The sequence below is a fragment of the Diplotaxodon limnothrissa genome, linkage group LG6 (assembly GCF_057381915.1).
Source record: "Diplotaxodon limnothrissa isolate DT_005_m linkage group LG6, D_limnothrissa_male_GT1.1, whole genome shotgun sequence".
NCBI lineage: Eukaryota > Metazoa > Chordata > Actinopteri > Cichliformes > Cichlidae > Diplotaxodon > Diplotaxodon limnothrissa.
The window spans coordinates 41,083,231-41,100,214 of NC_140601.1; the positions used below are offsets into that span (position 1 = coordinate 41,083,231).

Here is a 16,984-nt window from a genome sequence, read left to right on the forward strand (position 1 = left end):
CTGCAGAATCAATGCATCATGGGAATCCCCCGGCAGCCTACAGCTATTGCAGCATAACTAAGGGGGGATTTGGGAGTCACCTGATTCAGCCCTAACTATATGCTTTAGCAAAAAAGAAAGTTTTAAGCCTAATCTTATCATTAGAGATAGTGTCTGTCTTCCAAATCCAAACTGGAAGCTGGTTCCACAGAAGAGGGGCCTGAAAACTGAAGGCTCTGCCTCCCATTCTACTTTTAAATACTCTAGGAACAACAAGTAAGCCTGCAGTGCCAGAGCGAAGTGCTCTAATGGGGTGATACAGTAAGATAGGGCTTGATTATTCTTGTATGTGAGGAGCAAGATTTTGAATTCAAGTCTGGATTTAACAGGGAGCCAATAAATGGAAACCAATATAGGAGAAATATGCTCCCCCTTTCTATTCCCCGTTTCTCTCCTCTGTTTCCTGAGGGGGGGCCTCTTCTTGGACTCACGGTGGGGCCAGCTTATAAGAATATTCAGCCTGTGTGACTGTGAACAGAAGAGGAAGTTCACACACGAGGCGTAACTGACATGACATTTTCTAACCAAAGCAGTGTTCAGCGTGGCTGCAGTGACACAAAGGAAACAACAGGCCGGGTTGATTCCATTCAGCCTCAGGACCCCCGCAGTTTAGAATCGTCTCTGAGTTTATGTCGGGCTGTTATGTCAGTGCAGCACCGAGACAGATACACAACAGACGGCGTGACAGGTTCAAAATGCACTTCGGCCGAGAAATTATGCGTCTCTGGTGCCACGTGGTTGCGGTGACAGCAGGACAGCAGATGACAGAGCAGCTTTGAAAAGAAAAGGGTGACACTCAAAGGCTTTTACTGTGCCAGTGTGATCAGAGTGATCAGACAAACCATAAAAACGTGTAATAAAGAATAAAGAATCGTAATACTTTCTGCAGATGTTCACTGCGCCTTCCTCTGCGGTTACTTTTCCAGCACAGAAAGTGGAAAATTCTGCAGAACCCGTGTTACCTGATAGACTTTTTAAAAAACCAACAACCGGGTGTAATTTTGAACTTCTTCAGGAAATCGAATTACACGAGGAGCGACGGTTCCTCATTTGCATGTCTGCTGTCCTGGCGCGCGAAGACAAAACAACTCAGAGTGGACGCTTCTTTCTTTAAACAGCATGTAAAAGTGAGACACAATCGCCACAGCGACGACAAAGTGTGATAAAGATAAAGCCGTCGCGCGAGGGCAGCTCTGATGCGCCTGTGCACGTGGACGCAGAGGCGTGCGTGGAAGCAACAGGCGGTGAAGCGAGAGACGTCTCTCCTCGTGACATCTGTAACTTGTGATTTTGGTGCGAGCCAGCACAGGACACGCGGCGTGGATACCTTCACGCGCGGGAGCCGTTGTGTAAACGCGGAGCGAGAAAGAGGGCGGTCAGAGGAGTGACGGCACACGGTACGCCGCGCGCTGCTCTCACTCCCAGCTCGGCTTCTGGTGGGGTGCCCGTCGCACGTGCAGTTTGTTGTTCGTGCACGGCGGGACTACCGGCGTCGGGAGACGCATGCTTGAAAAGACCTGCGCTCACTTGACGCCCGCTTTGGTGATGCCATGCCCCGGAACCACAGCGGAGACGAAGGCGGCACCGGGCTCTGGATGAGGACCTCACCGGGGCACCGTACCGAAGGCTACGGCTTGAAGGATGTGGAGTCCGGCGGAAAGATGATGAACAACGCAGGAGACGGCTTGCTGTCGGCCCCCGGCGCCGCAGGTGCTGCCGGGTCCGACAACGCGAGGGGGAAGCAGGGAGCCCGGCTCAGCCTGCTGGGGAAGCCACTCTTATACAGCACCCAGAGCGGCCGGAGAAACGTGCGCTACCGGCGGCTTCAGAACTACCTGTACAACGTGCTGGAAAGACCGAGAGCCTGGGCGTTCATCTACCACGCGTTTGTGTAAGTTCACGTTATGATATGCGTACGGAGTTGTGTGATGCGAGGATGCACACCTGTCGATGGTCCCTGCGGGAGGGTTTGCAGTTAGAAAGCTTGATTCAGTTTGGGGCACTTTTGATATGTGATGGCTGACATGCGCCAGATTCACAGCTTTTGCACATGAAGCAGCTTCAGTGTGAGACTAACAGGTCACTTTTGCGTTAATGAGTTTCATGTGTGCTGTTAAACCCGGATCTCAGGGTCCCGGCGGTTAGGACATCTTCAGCCGTGCTGTGCGCCTTTCTTCGCTTCTCAACCAGCTGTATTTAATTTCCCGCGTGCGATTGTTTGTTGTTGTGGCGTGATAACTGTTCCTGAGAGGGAGGAAGGAAGTCGAGACACATGCTGACTGCAAAGCACCATTTTTTTTCTTTGGTGTGTGTGTTGTGTGTACACTAAGGGGAGGGGTTGCAAAGGGAGGACAGAAGCTGTTTACACACAACGCAAACAGCTCAAGTGTTCACTTTTCTTTCTGAGTCATCATTAAAGCTACTCTTTCAAACTGCATTCTTCATGAGCACATAGGATTTTCCCCTTGGTGTCGTGTGTAGGCTGTGGTCTGCGGTGGCACCTTTCATGTCGCATTCTTTTAAAAGAAATTACACTCGCTGACTGAAAACGGTTTTAAAATTTCCTAGACAGTGAAATCGAAATTTCATGTGTCGTGCGCGGTGATGGAAGGCAGAAATGGAAATCGGATCCTTTTCTCATTGCAGAGTTGGTCCTGTTAATAAATACTGTTCAGTTACAATACAGCAGCATGTTGGTTAAAGAGGACGCATTCTGCTCATTTCCAGCATCATGTTCTTGTTCCGAGGCTCAACTGGAGGTTCACATGATTCCCAGTTCAAAAAACCCAACTTATCTTTTGTTTAACTTTGCTTTTTCAGCTCCTCTCTGTTCAGCATATGCTGATCTATTGATGTGAAACTTTGGCCATATTTAATATGAGCATCCAGCACTGTAACTGTATACATGTGACAAAAAACAAGAAAAGAAAAGAGGGAAATGACATCAGGAAAGACGTTTTAAGTGGCGTATAGAGATGAAGCTCAACTGAAAATTTAAACCAAAAAAACAGATTTCCCATAATATTTATGAAGACAGGTCTGACACATCTGTAACTAAATGAGTTACAGATGTGCCTGAATGACATTTTTGGGTTTTATATATTTAAGTGTGTCTCTATCTTTTCATTTGATGTGCTGCCTCCTTTCACAGTGCTGCATGAATTAGCTGCCATTGTACTGGAGGAGCAAACAAAGAAGCTGTTGGCCTTGGACTCGTATGATCGACTGCGTGTGATGTTTATAACCACCTAACTAGTTGTAGAAAACATTCGGATATATGTTTTTAAAACCTCTGATTAGTCCAGTTCAGTTTTACTTAGAGCTGGTTCACAAAACCAGTCATCTCAAGGTGCTTTACTCTGTAAGGTAAAGCTCTTAATACCTAATACTAGAGAAAACCACAATGATCAGATAAGGAGATGAGCAGCGCTTGGAGGCTGTGGGGAAGAAGATCTCCATTTTAACAGGATGACGCTTCCAGCAGAACCAGGGTTAGGGAGGAGCAGCCATCTTCTCCATTTGATTGGCTTTTCTTTGTGTAGCTTTTTGGCAGTGCAGAGGTTAGAAGGATATGAGATTTGAACCACTGAGGCTATGGAAATGGACATGTGCACAGTCCAACAAAGACATTGCATCCGTCTTATCCACACGTCGAATACTGACTGGCTGAAGAGTTGGTTTGAACAGAAAAGGTAAAGACGACTGAGCCCACCACCAGGAGGCAGAACTGTGGAAAAAATGGAACAGCATTAAATTAACAAGAATGCTTATATTACAAGCTGTTCCACACATTTTTGACACTGCACCCTGGTGACTGTGTGCAGATACAATATGGGTTATTTGGCCTGCAAAGATCTGCCTTCTGACATGGAGTCGGCTGCACGTAAAAAATTAACATTACCAAAACTTTAAGATTGAGCCCGCAGAAGCATGTTGCTGTAACTGCATGTCTGTCTTTAGTTCACAGTGAACAGAAGCTCAGTTCCCTGGAAAAGCCTCCATATCTCTGCTGGCAACAATGCAAGTTATGCTCTTTTAACACAGGAATTGTCTTGTGGAAATAAAGGTACAGAGGTCTTTGTTTCCACCCAGTAAAGTTGTCTCAGCATCACCTTTTCATTTTGATGCAAATCGAGCTAGCTGCAAGTTGAGCAGTTTTTCAGCTGTCCATTTAGTGCAGCTCGCACACGGTGAAAGAATCACTCTGCAGACCACAGCTACAACTAGGGCCAAATTTAATTAAAAACCAAAATTGGTCAAAATTTGCAAAGGGCTGGATTTGGTGTGAACCTTGATTTTTGACACGGGGTTTGAATTATCATGCTTGTAGCTGGCTAACTAATGGGACAATAAGTTTTCTCAGTTTCTACAAAAGCTGTTTCTGAGCCACTGGCTCGTCTCACTCCGTACAAGTCTTGCTTCTTCTCCGTGGAGCAGCATCTGCTCCCTGCAGTGTTGGGTTAAAATTGGATAGTACAATCATCAACCAAAAGCTACAATAGCAGCTCTGTGTTACCTCAAAGATAAGCACTGTTAAGGCAGTTTGATGTTTACTAAAGTAGAATTCGACATAGAGACATGGATGGATTTACTAACCCCTGCAAGTGATTCCAGCTGATTTTCAACACTATATTTCTAAGCTTTAAATGTTTCTGTGACCTTTACTCCAACAAACCCTCCCATTCAGATTTGTTTGTATATTAATTAAAAGGCCTAAATTCAATGATTTGCTACAACCAAAATAGAGAATCTAGTGTTTGTGACCAGTCAGGGGTGTGGGTTTGTTTTACACCCTTTCATGTAAACTGCGTCATGGGCAACATTTTTTTTTCCAGGAACCAGAATTTTGATTTTTTTTTTTCTAAAATCCAGATTTGAAACTTTTGAATTACACTTGCTCTATATTTATTTTTAGCATGAACGTGCCATCGCTTCAGCCCCAGTACTTTGAGCCATCCAGCTTTATGCTGACCTTCCGTATTCCCCTTTATTGGAGCCATAGCTTAGACGTACACCAGTCGATATGCTTTAGTTTGCTGTTTTAGTTAAAAGCTTGACTGAAAACTGCTAATTTACATATTTTATGAAAGTGAGTTAGTCACATACGCCCACAGGGATCTTCAGACTCCTCACATCGGCGCTCTAAAACATTAGGAACGCATGGTCGGGTGGCCTGGAAGTTACTGAATGCTTTTCTTTCATTCCTGCGGCATCAAGCTTGAACTGGAGATGTGGGAGGAGGAGTGAACTCTCACTCGGCCCTTTGCTGTCTCTCCTGTACTGTGATGAATGGAGCTGTGATGGTTAGTGGCCTTGAAGTTATACTGGTCTGCTTATAGGACAGTTGTTGAAGCCGAGTGTGTCACCGTCACAGTTGTTATCTTTGAAATAAGATGACATCCATGTCCATATGATGTCAGACCTAACTGTGGTTCACCATTAAAAGCACTGCAAGCGTATTAATCAATCTTTCTTTAAATCACAACTCAGTAATCGGAGCACTCACTGGCTGGTGTGTAGGGGAGAAGTTGGCTCAATGGACAGGAAAACCTGAAATTAACTGAAATTGAAAGAAGCAGCAAGGTGATATTTTGCTTTGGGGTCCATTTCATATTCTCATAATCCAATTATTCGGTGAAACCGGTGGTTTAAATGTGTTTTAGTAACCCAATAAGTACCTAATTTGCAAAGAAAAGCCTTGCATGTTGGGCACCCTCAGAAGAAGGTGGTTAGTTTAAATGCAGGTTTTGCACACGGTGTACCCGATACACAAATGGTAGCACTGTGGGTTAGCTTGGTAATATTGTAAGAGTTTGATAATAAAGAGGTGATTTCTATCATGTAAGCAACAACCAGGTAATGGTCACGAGTATTATCTGAGTATTGTGTACTTGGGGCTGAACAGTTGGAAAACATTTAACGTGCCTTTTTCTGCTCATTTACCCCCATATTCCTTCTTCAACTCTGCTAGAATAGATTTGCATGGTTCACATTTCAAAGTCCTCACCTGCCTTAAAGTGGACCTTGCTGCTGCCTTTAGTTCATCCCCTGTCTGAACTAAGCCATTTAAGCTCCTCCCCTTTGAAAGGAAGGGTCCGTTTTAGCAGGCATTCATCTGATTGGCTGCCGTTCATACACACGAGATTAGAATGAAAGGTGGGTGTGGTTTCTGTGCTCACATGCTTGCCATGATCATTAAGGGATATCCCCCTCTCTGACGTCAGAGTCAAGAATAGAAACAAAACTGTCTGAAACTGAGCATTTTGGGGCAGGAGAAAAAAAGTTATAGTACAATGTTAGGAATGAAAGTCCCAGTATGCTGTTAATAATGTGAAAGCAATGAGGTACTATCGATAATTGTATTATAGGTTAGCGTTAGACTAACATCATCAGAAACATGAAATAAAGTGATAACATAATCTAATCTTGGAATAAGTTCCAAGTATTATCCATTCATGGTTATTCTGAAATATAACCATGGCTGAAAAATTCTTTCTGTTTCTATTAAAATTCATTCCGGTCGTAGATTAAACCAAACGTTTGTGTGGAAACCCTTTGGTTGGGTTTCTGCGAACTAATCACCAGACATGCAGACATGTTCACATGATACTCGACACCAGAATGGTCCCTGAGGCAAGCAGCAAATTTGCATAATCTCAGTTAAGAACAGGGTGTTTTTCCCGCCTGCTGTGCTGCTTTGTGATGTGAAATAAGAAGACAACCAAGACAGACATATATATTGTTAAACTCCAGTACAAGCTTATTTTTAAAGGTGTCTGGTTTTTAATTTTCTTATGCAAGAAGCATAATTATTGTAATCATGAATGAAAGGCTCTCGGTAAGAAGGACTCAGTGCAGTTCGAAGGGTCACGTGATATCTGAATATGAAAAACTTTTTATTGTTAAAAATGTTATGTAACATTATGCAGGACTTTAAGGACGTTATCTTGTCTGCTGCTTCGCTAAATATTTTTGTAGCTTTGCATTGCTGACATCACAGCTGAGATGTGCTTGCTCTCCACGAACCACCTGCAAAACACTCCTATAGCTTTTATCACTGGGGAGCAGGAGAGCTATGATCACGGAGGTTGGCAGAATGCTGCGATATGGAGGGAAAAGCTGAATTTATGTTGTGTTACAGAGTAAAAACAAACACAAAAAGATAATAGATAATGTCTGTTTTTAAAGGTTCTCTGTGAGACTGTAACGTGGACATGTGCTTCAGTAATAGACTGTATGTAAAAGACGGACCCTACTGCATTTTGAAGCCTTGTTGGAATGTTTTTGTTGCCAGAGGGGTCATATTTGGATGTGACAGTGATGTGCTATGTAGCCAGCTAACTCTGGAAAGCCTTGTTGAAACCTGCAAAAACTGTAAGAGTGAAACACACACTAATTAGCAAGTATCTGACTGTAACTACTTAATTAGTTGGTGTAACTAAGTAACATCCATTTTCTTGACAGTTAACCCTCTGTACTCCATAATGGCTTCAGATGGATTCTACTATTATTGGAAAAAAAACCATTTCTGTACACTGGATATTTTAAAGTATTCTATTAACACCAACACTTCAGGAATTTAAAAAAAAAACTTATAAGTTTCAGTTAAATATTTTTGCAATATCTTACATTTTTACTCCTGAGTCACCTCAACGCTCTGGCCGTTCGTCTGTAGTAAGTCTAGGATGTCAGTCTGTTTACCTCAGCTGTCAAAATGCCGGGTGTGAGGCATTCGTGCGTATTTACTCTGGAGGGTGTAAAACTAGTGAAAGGAGTCTGATACGAGTCAATAATTCAGCGAAGCACATCGGACATTCAGGCCTAACATTAGCTGGCATAGCGTTAGCTCGCGACTAGCTGTTGCTGTTGCTATAGCCAGCTTGTCTTGAGCTGTACTCAGATAGGACGGCTGCATGTTGTAATTTTAGAGCCTGAACTTGATTTCAGGAGATGAGGCTTCAGGTGAGGAGGAAGAGATCTGCGTTTGTCTCCTGACCTCTCACTCACTCTTCCTGTTGCCTGCTAATAGTCTCCTAATAGGAAGCATGCATGTCTGATTGTTGCATCAGACATACTCGCTCCCTCTCTCTTTACATTATAATAGGAAACACCTTGAGATGACTGTTGTGAATTTTTGCTATTTGAATAAAATTTTAATGAGTTAATTTGAGCATTTACAGTTCTGACTCTCACTGGTCTTCACTGTTTTAGCATCTGTTCTGTTTGTTTCGTTAGCATCAAATTTTTGCAAAAACACTATGAAGGTTAGGTCAAAGTTCTCATCTCAAAAATGACTCCCTTATGTCGCAGGTATAGTTCATTAGTTCGTGTTCGTTAGCATCACTTCCTTATTACCAACTGATTAAAATCAAAAGGGGGCGGACTTACAATAACACTGTAAGCGATGGAGAGAAGAAACTGATCCTGACTGTCATGAGCTCTGATCCATTCAGCCAAATAAGCTAATTCTGCACAGTTTAAATAGGGTATTGCTATAGCTTTAAATGATGGCTGTAATCTATATGTAAACCATTTCATGCCCAGATTTTCATACAAAATATGTACTGAATAGATGGGTTTGAGTCTTTTTTAAAGGCTTATGTAAGCAGAGCGTGCCTTTAGAGAGCCTCGTATTCACGATTGGTTTCACATAACACATTGTTTCGGTGTAAAAATAGGTTCTCTTTATTTTATTTCTGAACTCTGCAGAACATCCTCTTTTAAAAATCGTAATGTTTATTGACTGCATCTTAGTTAAATAGAGTTGGTCTGTGTCTGGGCAGCAACGTGGTTGATACGTGATTGATTACTCTATGAAAACAGCATCAAGCTCAGCTTCGTCACGTATTCTAGAATGAAATTGTTAGATAAACTTAACGAGTCAATATTTTAAATTGTTGTGTGATTGGACTTTTTGTGGAAGTTGCTAAAAATATGTAAAATAGTTTTAATTGTTAGGTTGCATTGTAGGTGATTATTATAACTGTAAGCTGAACATTATATAGCTATTACAGCTAATCTTTTTATGATAGCTTAAAACTATTGCTATTATAAAATCACAGTGTATCTTTTTTCGCTAACCTTTTTCCTTTTAAATGGGAGTTTCCTTCCCACTGTCGCCAGGTACTCGCTGTTGCGGGTGTTGTTTAATCCTTGCAGTTTCCTCTTTGTTATTGTCTTTACCTTACAAATAAAAAGAACTCTTCTAGTTGGTCAAATTGGTTAATTAACTTTATTATGTTAGTTAAAATAGGTTGATAAAAATATAACAAATGGTTAAACTGTTTGCAAGCAGTGCAAAGTAGCTAAATGTGATGGTTAAATAAAAATGAATGACATCACTGTTTAATAGAGTAGCAGGTAGAATAAATGAATGACTGACATGTAGATCTGGATCATAGTTGTCCAGATCTGGTATAAAACCAGTTTAAACGAGTACAGTAGAGCATCGGAGGCATGGATGATGAAGCTGACTGTGGAGGTACATTAGATGAAAAGGTCGGGAACCACAGCTGGATGTCTGCTGGATACATTTTTGCGACAGCTGCAGCACTGAGCCCGCCTTTGTGCTGTACCGAGCCGGTCGCGGGGCCTCGCTGGCCCTCTCTCCTGTCCGTGCACATGCGTACACAGTGCCGCCATTCATCTCACCTCTGCATTAACGAGCTCTTATCCTTCCAAGTATGTTCAGCGGCAGGAAAACACGCAGGGGAAATGGCGTTTCTCCGCCTCAGGTTTCTGAACTGGCACCTCGAACAGCCGCGGTGCACAGAGTGGCGATATGGACTCACTGCTCTCACTTGTTAAATATCTATCAGTCGGTTTGTTGTTAGAAATACTTGGATTTATAGACTGCAGTAAAGGATGCTGGCTCATCCTGAAAGCTGTGTTTGATAAGCTTAGGTTATTGGGCCTGTGAAGCCAACAGACAATAAAATGTTTAGTAGACATCTAAATGACTAATCAGAGGCTGCTCTAAATCCCACTGCAGTTGTGTATTATATTTTGAGTTGTCATTTGTTACCCACCCTTTTAAATTCTCACTTAGAAATATCTCTGTTCCCTCTAAGCCTCCTTTTTGTTATCATTTCGAGAGGTTTGCACTCTGCTGTGTATGTTATACATTTGCTTAACCTTCACAGCATATTGGGGTATTTTGCACACTTTAAGGCAATCTGTCACCTTTTCAGTAACTCAATGGAAAGAAACTTCCAGCATAAAGCACTAGTAAGCACAGCTGACCTGTATGTGAAGAGGAGCCGGCCGGCATGATCTGTGTGGTGACAAACCAGAGGTGTGATTCTTTACTCAGATGGTGGCTGCCTCACACTGACACTGTGAAAGTGAGAAGCAGACGCCGTGTCAAGAAGGTTTATGATGTGAATTTATCTTCAGATGCTTTGACGAGAAAGAGGCGAGTTCATGAGTGGAAAAGGGGCTAAACAGTTTCTGTGATGGTTTGTTTGACGCAGTAGCTTTTGCATGATGTTTTAGGCATGCTTCATCTAAACGTGTGCGACATCAAGGCTGTTTCTCGAGCACCGTTTGATACGGATCAACCACAGCCCAACTATCACAACCTGCACATCTTTGAGCTGGTTCGTGTTTGTCAGTCGTCATAAATATTTTGTTTCACTTTTAAAAAGGGCCCCTGATTACTTTAAAAGGAAGACGCAGTGACTATTTACAGCACGGCATATAAAGTAAGCTACACCTCCTGTGTTCATGCTGTCGAAGAAACTGATTGAAGACTCCAACAGTGTGTCAAATGTGATTTTTAAACTTATATTTCCGATGAATAAAGAGCTCTGAGGCCAGGAATAGATTAGTTGACCACGAGATTAAAACCACCTGTCTAATAGCACGTAGGTTGCCTTTATACAGGCAGAATAGGTCCAAGCAGTCAGGTCACAAGTCCTCATCAGTTTAATACAGTCCTACTGGATTGTATTGATTGTATTGATGATGGTTTAAATATTAAGAATAATTCTTTGCGAGTTGCCGCTATGTAACATTCACGAGGTTTAGTTTCTTTGCTTTAACCAGTGAAGCTTTGATCAAATTGTGTTTGAATTTGAGAAGCATGTTGGGATCTTTTTTTTTCTTGAGCTGTTCCCAAACATTTTTGCCACAGTGGCGGGGTGTCTTATCCTCAGAAGACATAATGCGCACGTTTTTCAGGGCGTGCTGTTGCTGTAGGCGCTTGTCATTGGTCAATAACAGTGCAAAAGTTGATTGTGTGTGTCAAAGTAACACCACACGAGTGCCAGAACCTGAGCTTTTCATCCAAACGTTGGATCATAATGAGATGATTAATTGCTTGGCGCTCCTCATCGCTGTGACATATTCACTGTTTTATTTTCCTAGATAATGGATTAGCAGTAGTTTTTAACTTTTAGGGTGTACGCTTATTTCTTCAACTGTAGAGTTTTCTTATGAAGGCTAAACAGAATTGTTGCATTTTATATATATATATGTTGTAATTTCCTACTCTCATGTCCTTTCACCAGATTCACCGAGACTGCCCTCATGTCCTCTCAGTCCTGTGTGAGTTATCATAAAGAGCTTGATTTTGAGTCTGACAGAACTTTATTATTCTCCGTTATTAATGACGTTGTATTTTATTGTTCTAATCTATATAAAGAAGTCCTCTCAATAGTTTCGTTTTTTTTACCCAGTTGTATCATAAATGGTACTTTAGTATTTTTGCATTATGTCTTAGTTGGAAATCCTGGTATCATGTTCTTGCTGCTCCAGCACAAAAACCTCCAGCCTGCCGATGTTGACTTTTTCACCATTTAAAACTGGATTCACTTTGTGTACATGGACTCAGCACAAACGACATGACACATTAGATATCATGACTGTTTCATGAGCTGGCCTCAGACTGTGTTGTTGTATAGTACCTATATGTAAATCACTGTGCCCGTTTGATGCCAATCACAGGATGGTCGCGGCTGATGGAAATTGCCTGCTGCAGGTTTCATGTTTCTAACCTCAGTTTACTCAGAGGGAGTTCCCCTCTCTCTATTGTCGGGGGCTGCCTTTCTAAACACAAAGACAGGCCTTGTCACAGGATACGCCTGCACACATGCGTTGTGGGTATTGTACCTTGGTGAAGAGAGACATCATTTAGGTAAACGGCACCTGTTTGCTTCCTTTGAACGCCGCCTCGCTCCAACGCCTCCCAGAGCCTACGGTCGAGATGTCGGGAGTTTCATTCCGGTGACATCTTGAAAGTCTCGCAAACCAAACAACTAGTAGACACCATTACCGTCTGGCTTCCCCTCTCTGAAAAATGTCAGATTGTACTTTCACGTTTGACAGAAACCCCAGCCCACTGCCGCGAAGTGAGCCTGCCATCGTGGGTTAGGGGGTTTTCCACCTGATTGCCCCTTGTGTCTCACTCCCTGATAAGAAAGTGTTTTTGTGGTTGTTTGTCCCAACCAGTCATTTCACAGGTTCCAATCTGTGTGAATGAGTCACTTTTAGTGTAGCGAAGCTCTTTTTTTCATACAGCTCTCTGTGTTAGCTCCCCTTTTCTTACTGCATTACTTCCAGTGTTTTCCAGCTGTTTCCTCCTGCTCTTATGTGACCTCACCCCCATTGTCAGCGTGACAATGGGAGGGACGTCAAACTTCACTCTCTTCCAAGAAGAACTCACAGTTCTATCAGAATGACTGGTGAGTGGGGTACCAGCGCTGGATAGACATCACTTCAGTCTTCATCTCTCTCCCCTGACAGTGCTATTTGTTTGCCTTTCTGTCATCAGAGGGCTTTTGTTGGCCCGTGAGAGACTGGTCTTTAACACAAACAAAGAGAGGAGCGAGTATCATGATCTTTTATGGCCCCGCCCTCCCTTTTAGCCTATTTTTATTGCAGTTTTAGTCCTCCCTGATCTCTAACTGTTAATCAGAAATGTGCTAGCAGATGCTTGCCTGGAGGGGTACGGAGGTGGCACGCCAGTTGACTAATTTCTGTGTGTAGCAGTTCATCTGATGTGGAGTGTGACACAAGCGGACTCAGGCCTAATAACTGGGTTTATCTGCTGACAGCCGATGTGCTTCAGAATAGGCCTCATACGAAACGCACGCACAAACACGCGTCCGGCCTCCTAATATGTTTTTAGATAATCAAAAACACCAGCCAGCTGTCAAAGTGTCAGAGAAATCCCAGAGTGAAAGGGGCAATTTTGGGCACTTATGTGTTGCCATAGAAACTGATGCTGTCTTCTTGAGCTTGTTCAAGAGTGATTTTATAAAGAAATGGATGGATGAAAGATGAAAGGATGTGCTGGGTGGGTTCCAACGGGCGAAAACAAAGAGCACATTCTCTTACCTGTGTTCGTACGATGGCTGTGGCGGCCCACGCTGCGCCGCCGTCGCCCACCGTGTTATATTGAGTCGTGTATCAGCTAGTTTTAGTGTTTGTTATGTACCTGTAGGAACCTTTAACACAGCCAATTCTCTAGCCAGCGCTAGATATTTGAATTCGTCAGCTGTTCTGGTCACTGCTACAGTTGAGCTGATGGAGGATGGCCTCAGGTATCGGTGATGGTCAGATGCATTGACTGCGATGCATTGTAAAAAGATCCAGGCACGTGTTATGAGTGGATTCTGTTTTTTGCCTCTTCAGCTTATACGATAAACTCATGGTCACCAATTACAGCAGGCTAAATCATTCATCGCTGTATGTGAACGAGGCTCTCCTGCTGGTGTGATTCTGCATTCGTTCTCTTCATGCTGGAAGTAGGAAATAAGCTCCCTGATGTGTGTGTACCATAAGCATGTCTTTGTGTTTGGCTGCACAGTATGCATTATAGGGGCACAAGTGCACTTTCACCCCTTCCCTCTGTCCCACGTCCTAGTGTAACCGGTTTCTGCTTCATCCCGCTGCAACAGTTCGGCCCAAACAGACTCCTCGACTCTGCGTTGTGTTGTGTTTTTAAAAAGACAAGGAGTCTCTGATCGATCGTTGCCACTTTATTTCCTGAATGGAAACAACGGTGCTGTATCAGTGCAAATGGCTCGCCACACACCACTCCGCACAGCACACTCTCGTATGGCTACGGCAGACTGGCAGCGATTACTGCAGCAATATTACAATTTTTAATATACAATAAAATAACAGCAACAACAAGTGATGTACCTGAATGGAAACAACGGTGTTGTATCAGTGCAAATGGCTCGCCACACACCACTCCGCACAGCACACTACGGCAGAACATCTCATTAGCATTCCGCTTTAGCATATAGTTTCACACATTAATAAACAAATGAAAAGTACATAAAACTGGTATTGGACATGTGTCCACTAAGCACTTATTACACTCAGTGCTCGTCAGCTAATCAAACATGTTTTATGTGTCTGTACTACTTAGCTATATTGTGTGCGGAACAATACAACTCACCTCTCGTATGGCTACGGCAGACTGGCAGCGATTACTGCAGCCAGCCACACCTAACCAGCCACACCGAGAGGGGGGGCGCTGTTTCCCCATTACACTGATATTTGTGGCAAGTGGAATAATACCACATAAACACTGTTACATTCCCCCCTGCTGAATTCCACTTGCACATTCAAATAAACAAACACCACAAACAAAAAAAAACACCCTTAAAAAAAAATCAGGTACACCAATCACCATAACACAAACAGAGGACAAAAACCCAATAATCCTCAAAAAAAAGAACAAGATAAAAAAAATCCAATAGCTAATCTATAGCTATCAACATGTGATAAATCTGTTCAGTAATACCAGGTCGTACAGTCACAAAGAAAATTCAGTCAGAGGACTATCCCCAAAGGAAGTAGAAGAAGAAGTTGGCCAGACCCCTTCCAAAAAAGAACAAAATATGCCAGTTACAAATTTCATCACATCATAACTGTACGCCACTCCGACACAGAAAAATCAACGACAAATAATCAGTTTCAATTCTAAAGATCAAAGTCCCACTTCAACAACAATAGAATCAACTCACAGTTATCAACAATATTTACACTTTAACAGGTCTCTGATGCATCATTTCAATCAACCTGGAAACAGGCTTAAGTAACCGTCCCACTCTCGATCTAGCACGGGTCCCCACCATCCTGCTAACATCAATCGGGTCTGCGTTGGGTGGAACAACTGTGGTTGAGACATGACCCTCAATCGTAGCTTCATTGTCCTGGTCACTGTCAGTAATGGCTGCCAACTCCGAAACAGAGGAGGCTGCAACTGGGGCCACAGACATAAGCAGGTCAGAATGTTGACCACCAGAGGTGGCATCTACCTGCTCCTCAGTGTCAACAGGGGGAACACTGGTACAGGCAAGCTCTCGATCCACCATGCTGCCTTCTGGTTGAGTAACCTCTGTCATCAGCGAGTCGCTGGACACTGCAGACGGTAAGTCAGACACCCAAGCTCTCGTCCTGTATTCAGCCGTGCCCACTGATGAGTTGCAGACAGCTTCTCCGTCGCATCCAACCATCAGCGAGCCAGACTCAGAAAGCTCATCTCCATCATCCTGAACTGAAACACCACTGAGAGGGAGGAAGTTCACTGGCATTATCAGGTTGCGATGCACAACTTTCACTTGCCCTGTGGAATCATCCATCAGCTTAAAGGTGTGACTCTCATCATTTTTGTCAAAAACTGTATAGACAACACTCTCCCAGCGATCAGCAAGTTTTCTTTTGCCACGTCCCTTTTTGTTGGCCCAAAGGACGCGATCACCAATCGCTACTGGGGCTCCCCGCACTTTCCGGTTGTAGAGGTCCGTGTGACGCTTCAAATTTTTGCGTGCCACCTCCTGCGCCAAATCCATGGCTTCTTTGAGGTCCCTCCTCAATGTCTGGACATATCGATCATAGTTCATGATGTCTTGGTGCTCAATAACAGAGCCAAAGATCACATCAATCGGCAGTCTTGGCACTCTGCCAAACATCAGCAGAAATGGCGCATAGCCAGTTGTCTCATGGACTGTGCAGTTATAGGCGAATGTGAGAGCTTTCAGTGCCTCAGGCCACCTTTGCTTGGCTCTTGGGGGTAATGCACGAATCATGTTGCCCAAGGTACGGTTCATCCTCTCGCAGGAGCCGTTTCCCATCGGATGGTATGGGGTCGTGTGGGACTTCTGGACACCTGCCACATTCAATAGCTCGGCAATGAGCACACTCTCAAAATTAGCTCCTTGATCAGAGTGAAGGCGTTTCGGAAAGCCGTAGATGCAGAAGTAGTTATGCCAGAGTTGGTGTGCCACCGCCTTAGCAGACTGATTGGGGCATAGAAAGGCCTGAGCCATCTTAGTAAAGTGGTCTGTGACCACAAGCACATCCACGGATTTGTTCGCTGAATCCTCCGCAGACCAAAAATCTATGCAGACCAGTTCAAGGGGCTCTGATGTTCTGATATTCTCCAAAGGTGCTCTCGCCTCTGGCTCAGGCGACTTGCTAACAACACACCTTCTGCAGCACCGTACATACTCTGACACATGCTTGGCCATACCAGGCCAGTAGAATCTATGCCTGGCCAGATAAAGTGTTCTTTGTTGTCCCTGGTGACCGGCTTCATCGTGGACGCCTTTCAGTACAGCGAGCCGCAAGGTTGGCGGAACAACATACAGATAAGTCTTTGTCTTTGAGACGGGATTCTTGGAGACTCGATACAGCACACCATCCCTCACAGTTAACTTGTCCCAAGCCCTTAGAAATCTCTTCGTATCAACCGGTTCACTTGCCCGCTCCCTCTTCGAGGGTCTCCGTCCCCTTTCCACATAGGAGATCACTCTGCATAGCACATCATCACGCCGCTGGTGTCCCACTAGGTCATCATGCGAGAAGGGTTCAGAGTCAGACTGGTTTGGCGTAAGCACAGTCTGAGAGCATTGGGGCAGAAGGAGAGCATGTGGCCACACCCTGGACTCATGTTCACTATGGGCCTGGAAGACAGCTCCCACCTCAG

General features: G+C 43.8%; 1 protein-coding gene across 3 annotated transcripts in view; it reads left to right on the plus strand.

Moving 5' to 3' along the window:
• The first annotated feature begins 1,494 nt into the window (after positions 1 to 1,494).
• The window catches only part of LOC146631251 (potassium voltage-gated channel subfamily KQT member 5-like), a 141,765-nt gene continuing 126,275 nt past the window's right edge, over positions 1,495 to 16,984 (plus strand). For all 3 annotated transcript variants that reach the window (XM_085356472.1, XM_085356471.1, XM_085356470.1), the window contains exon 1: positions 1,495 to 1,930. In XM_085356472.1, coding sequence (XP_085212598.1) covers positions 1,590 to 1,930 — 341 coding nt within the window. In that variant the 5' untranslated portion in view covers positions 1,495 to 1,589. The remainder of the gene's footprint in view (positions 1,931 to 16,984) is intronic.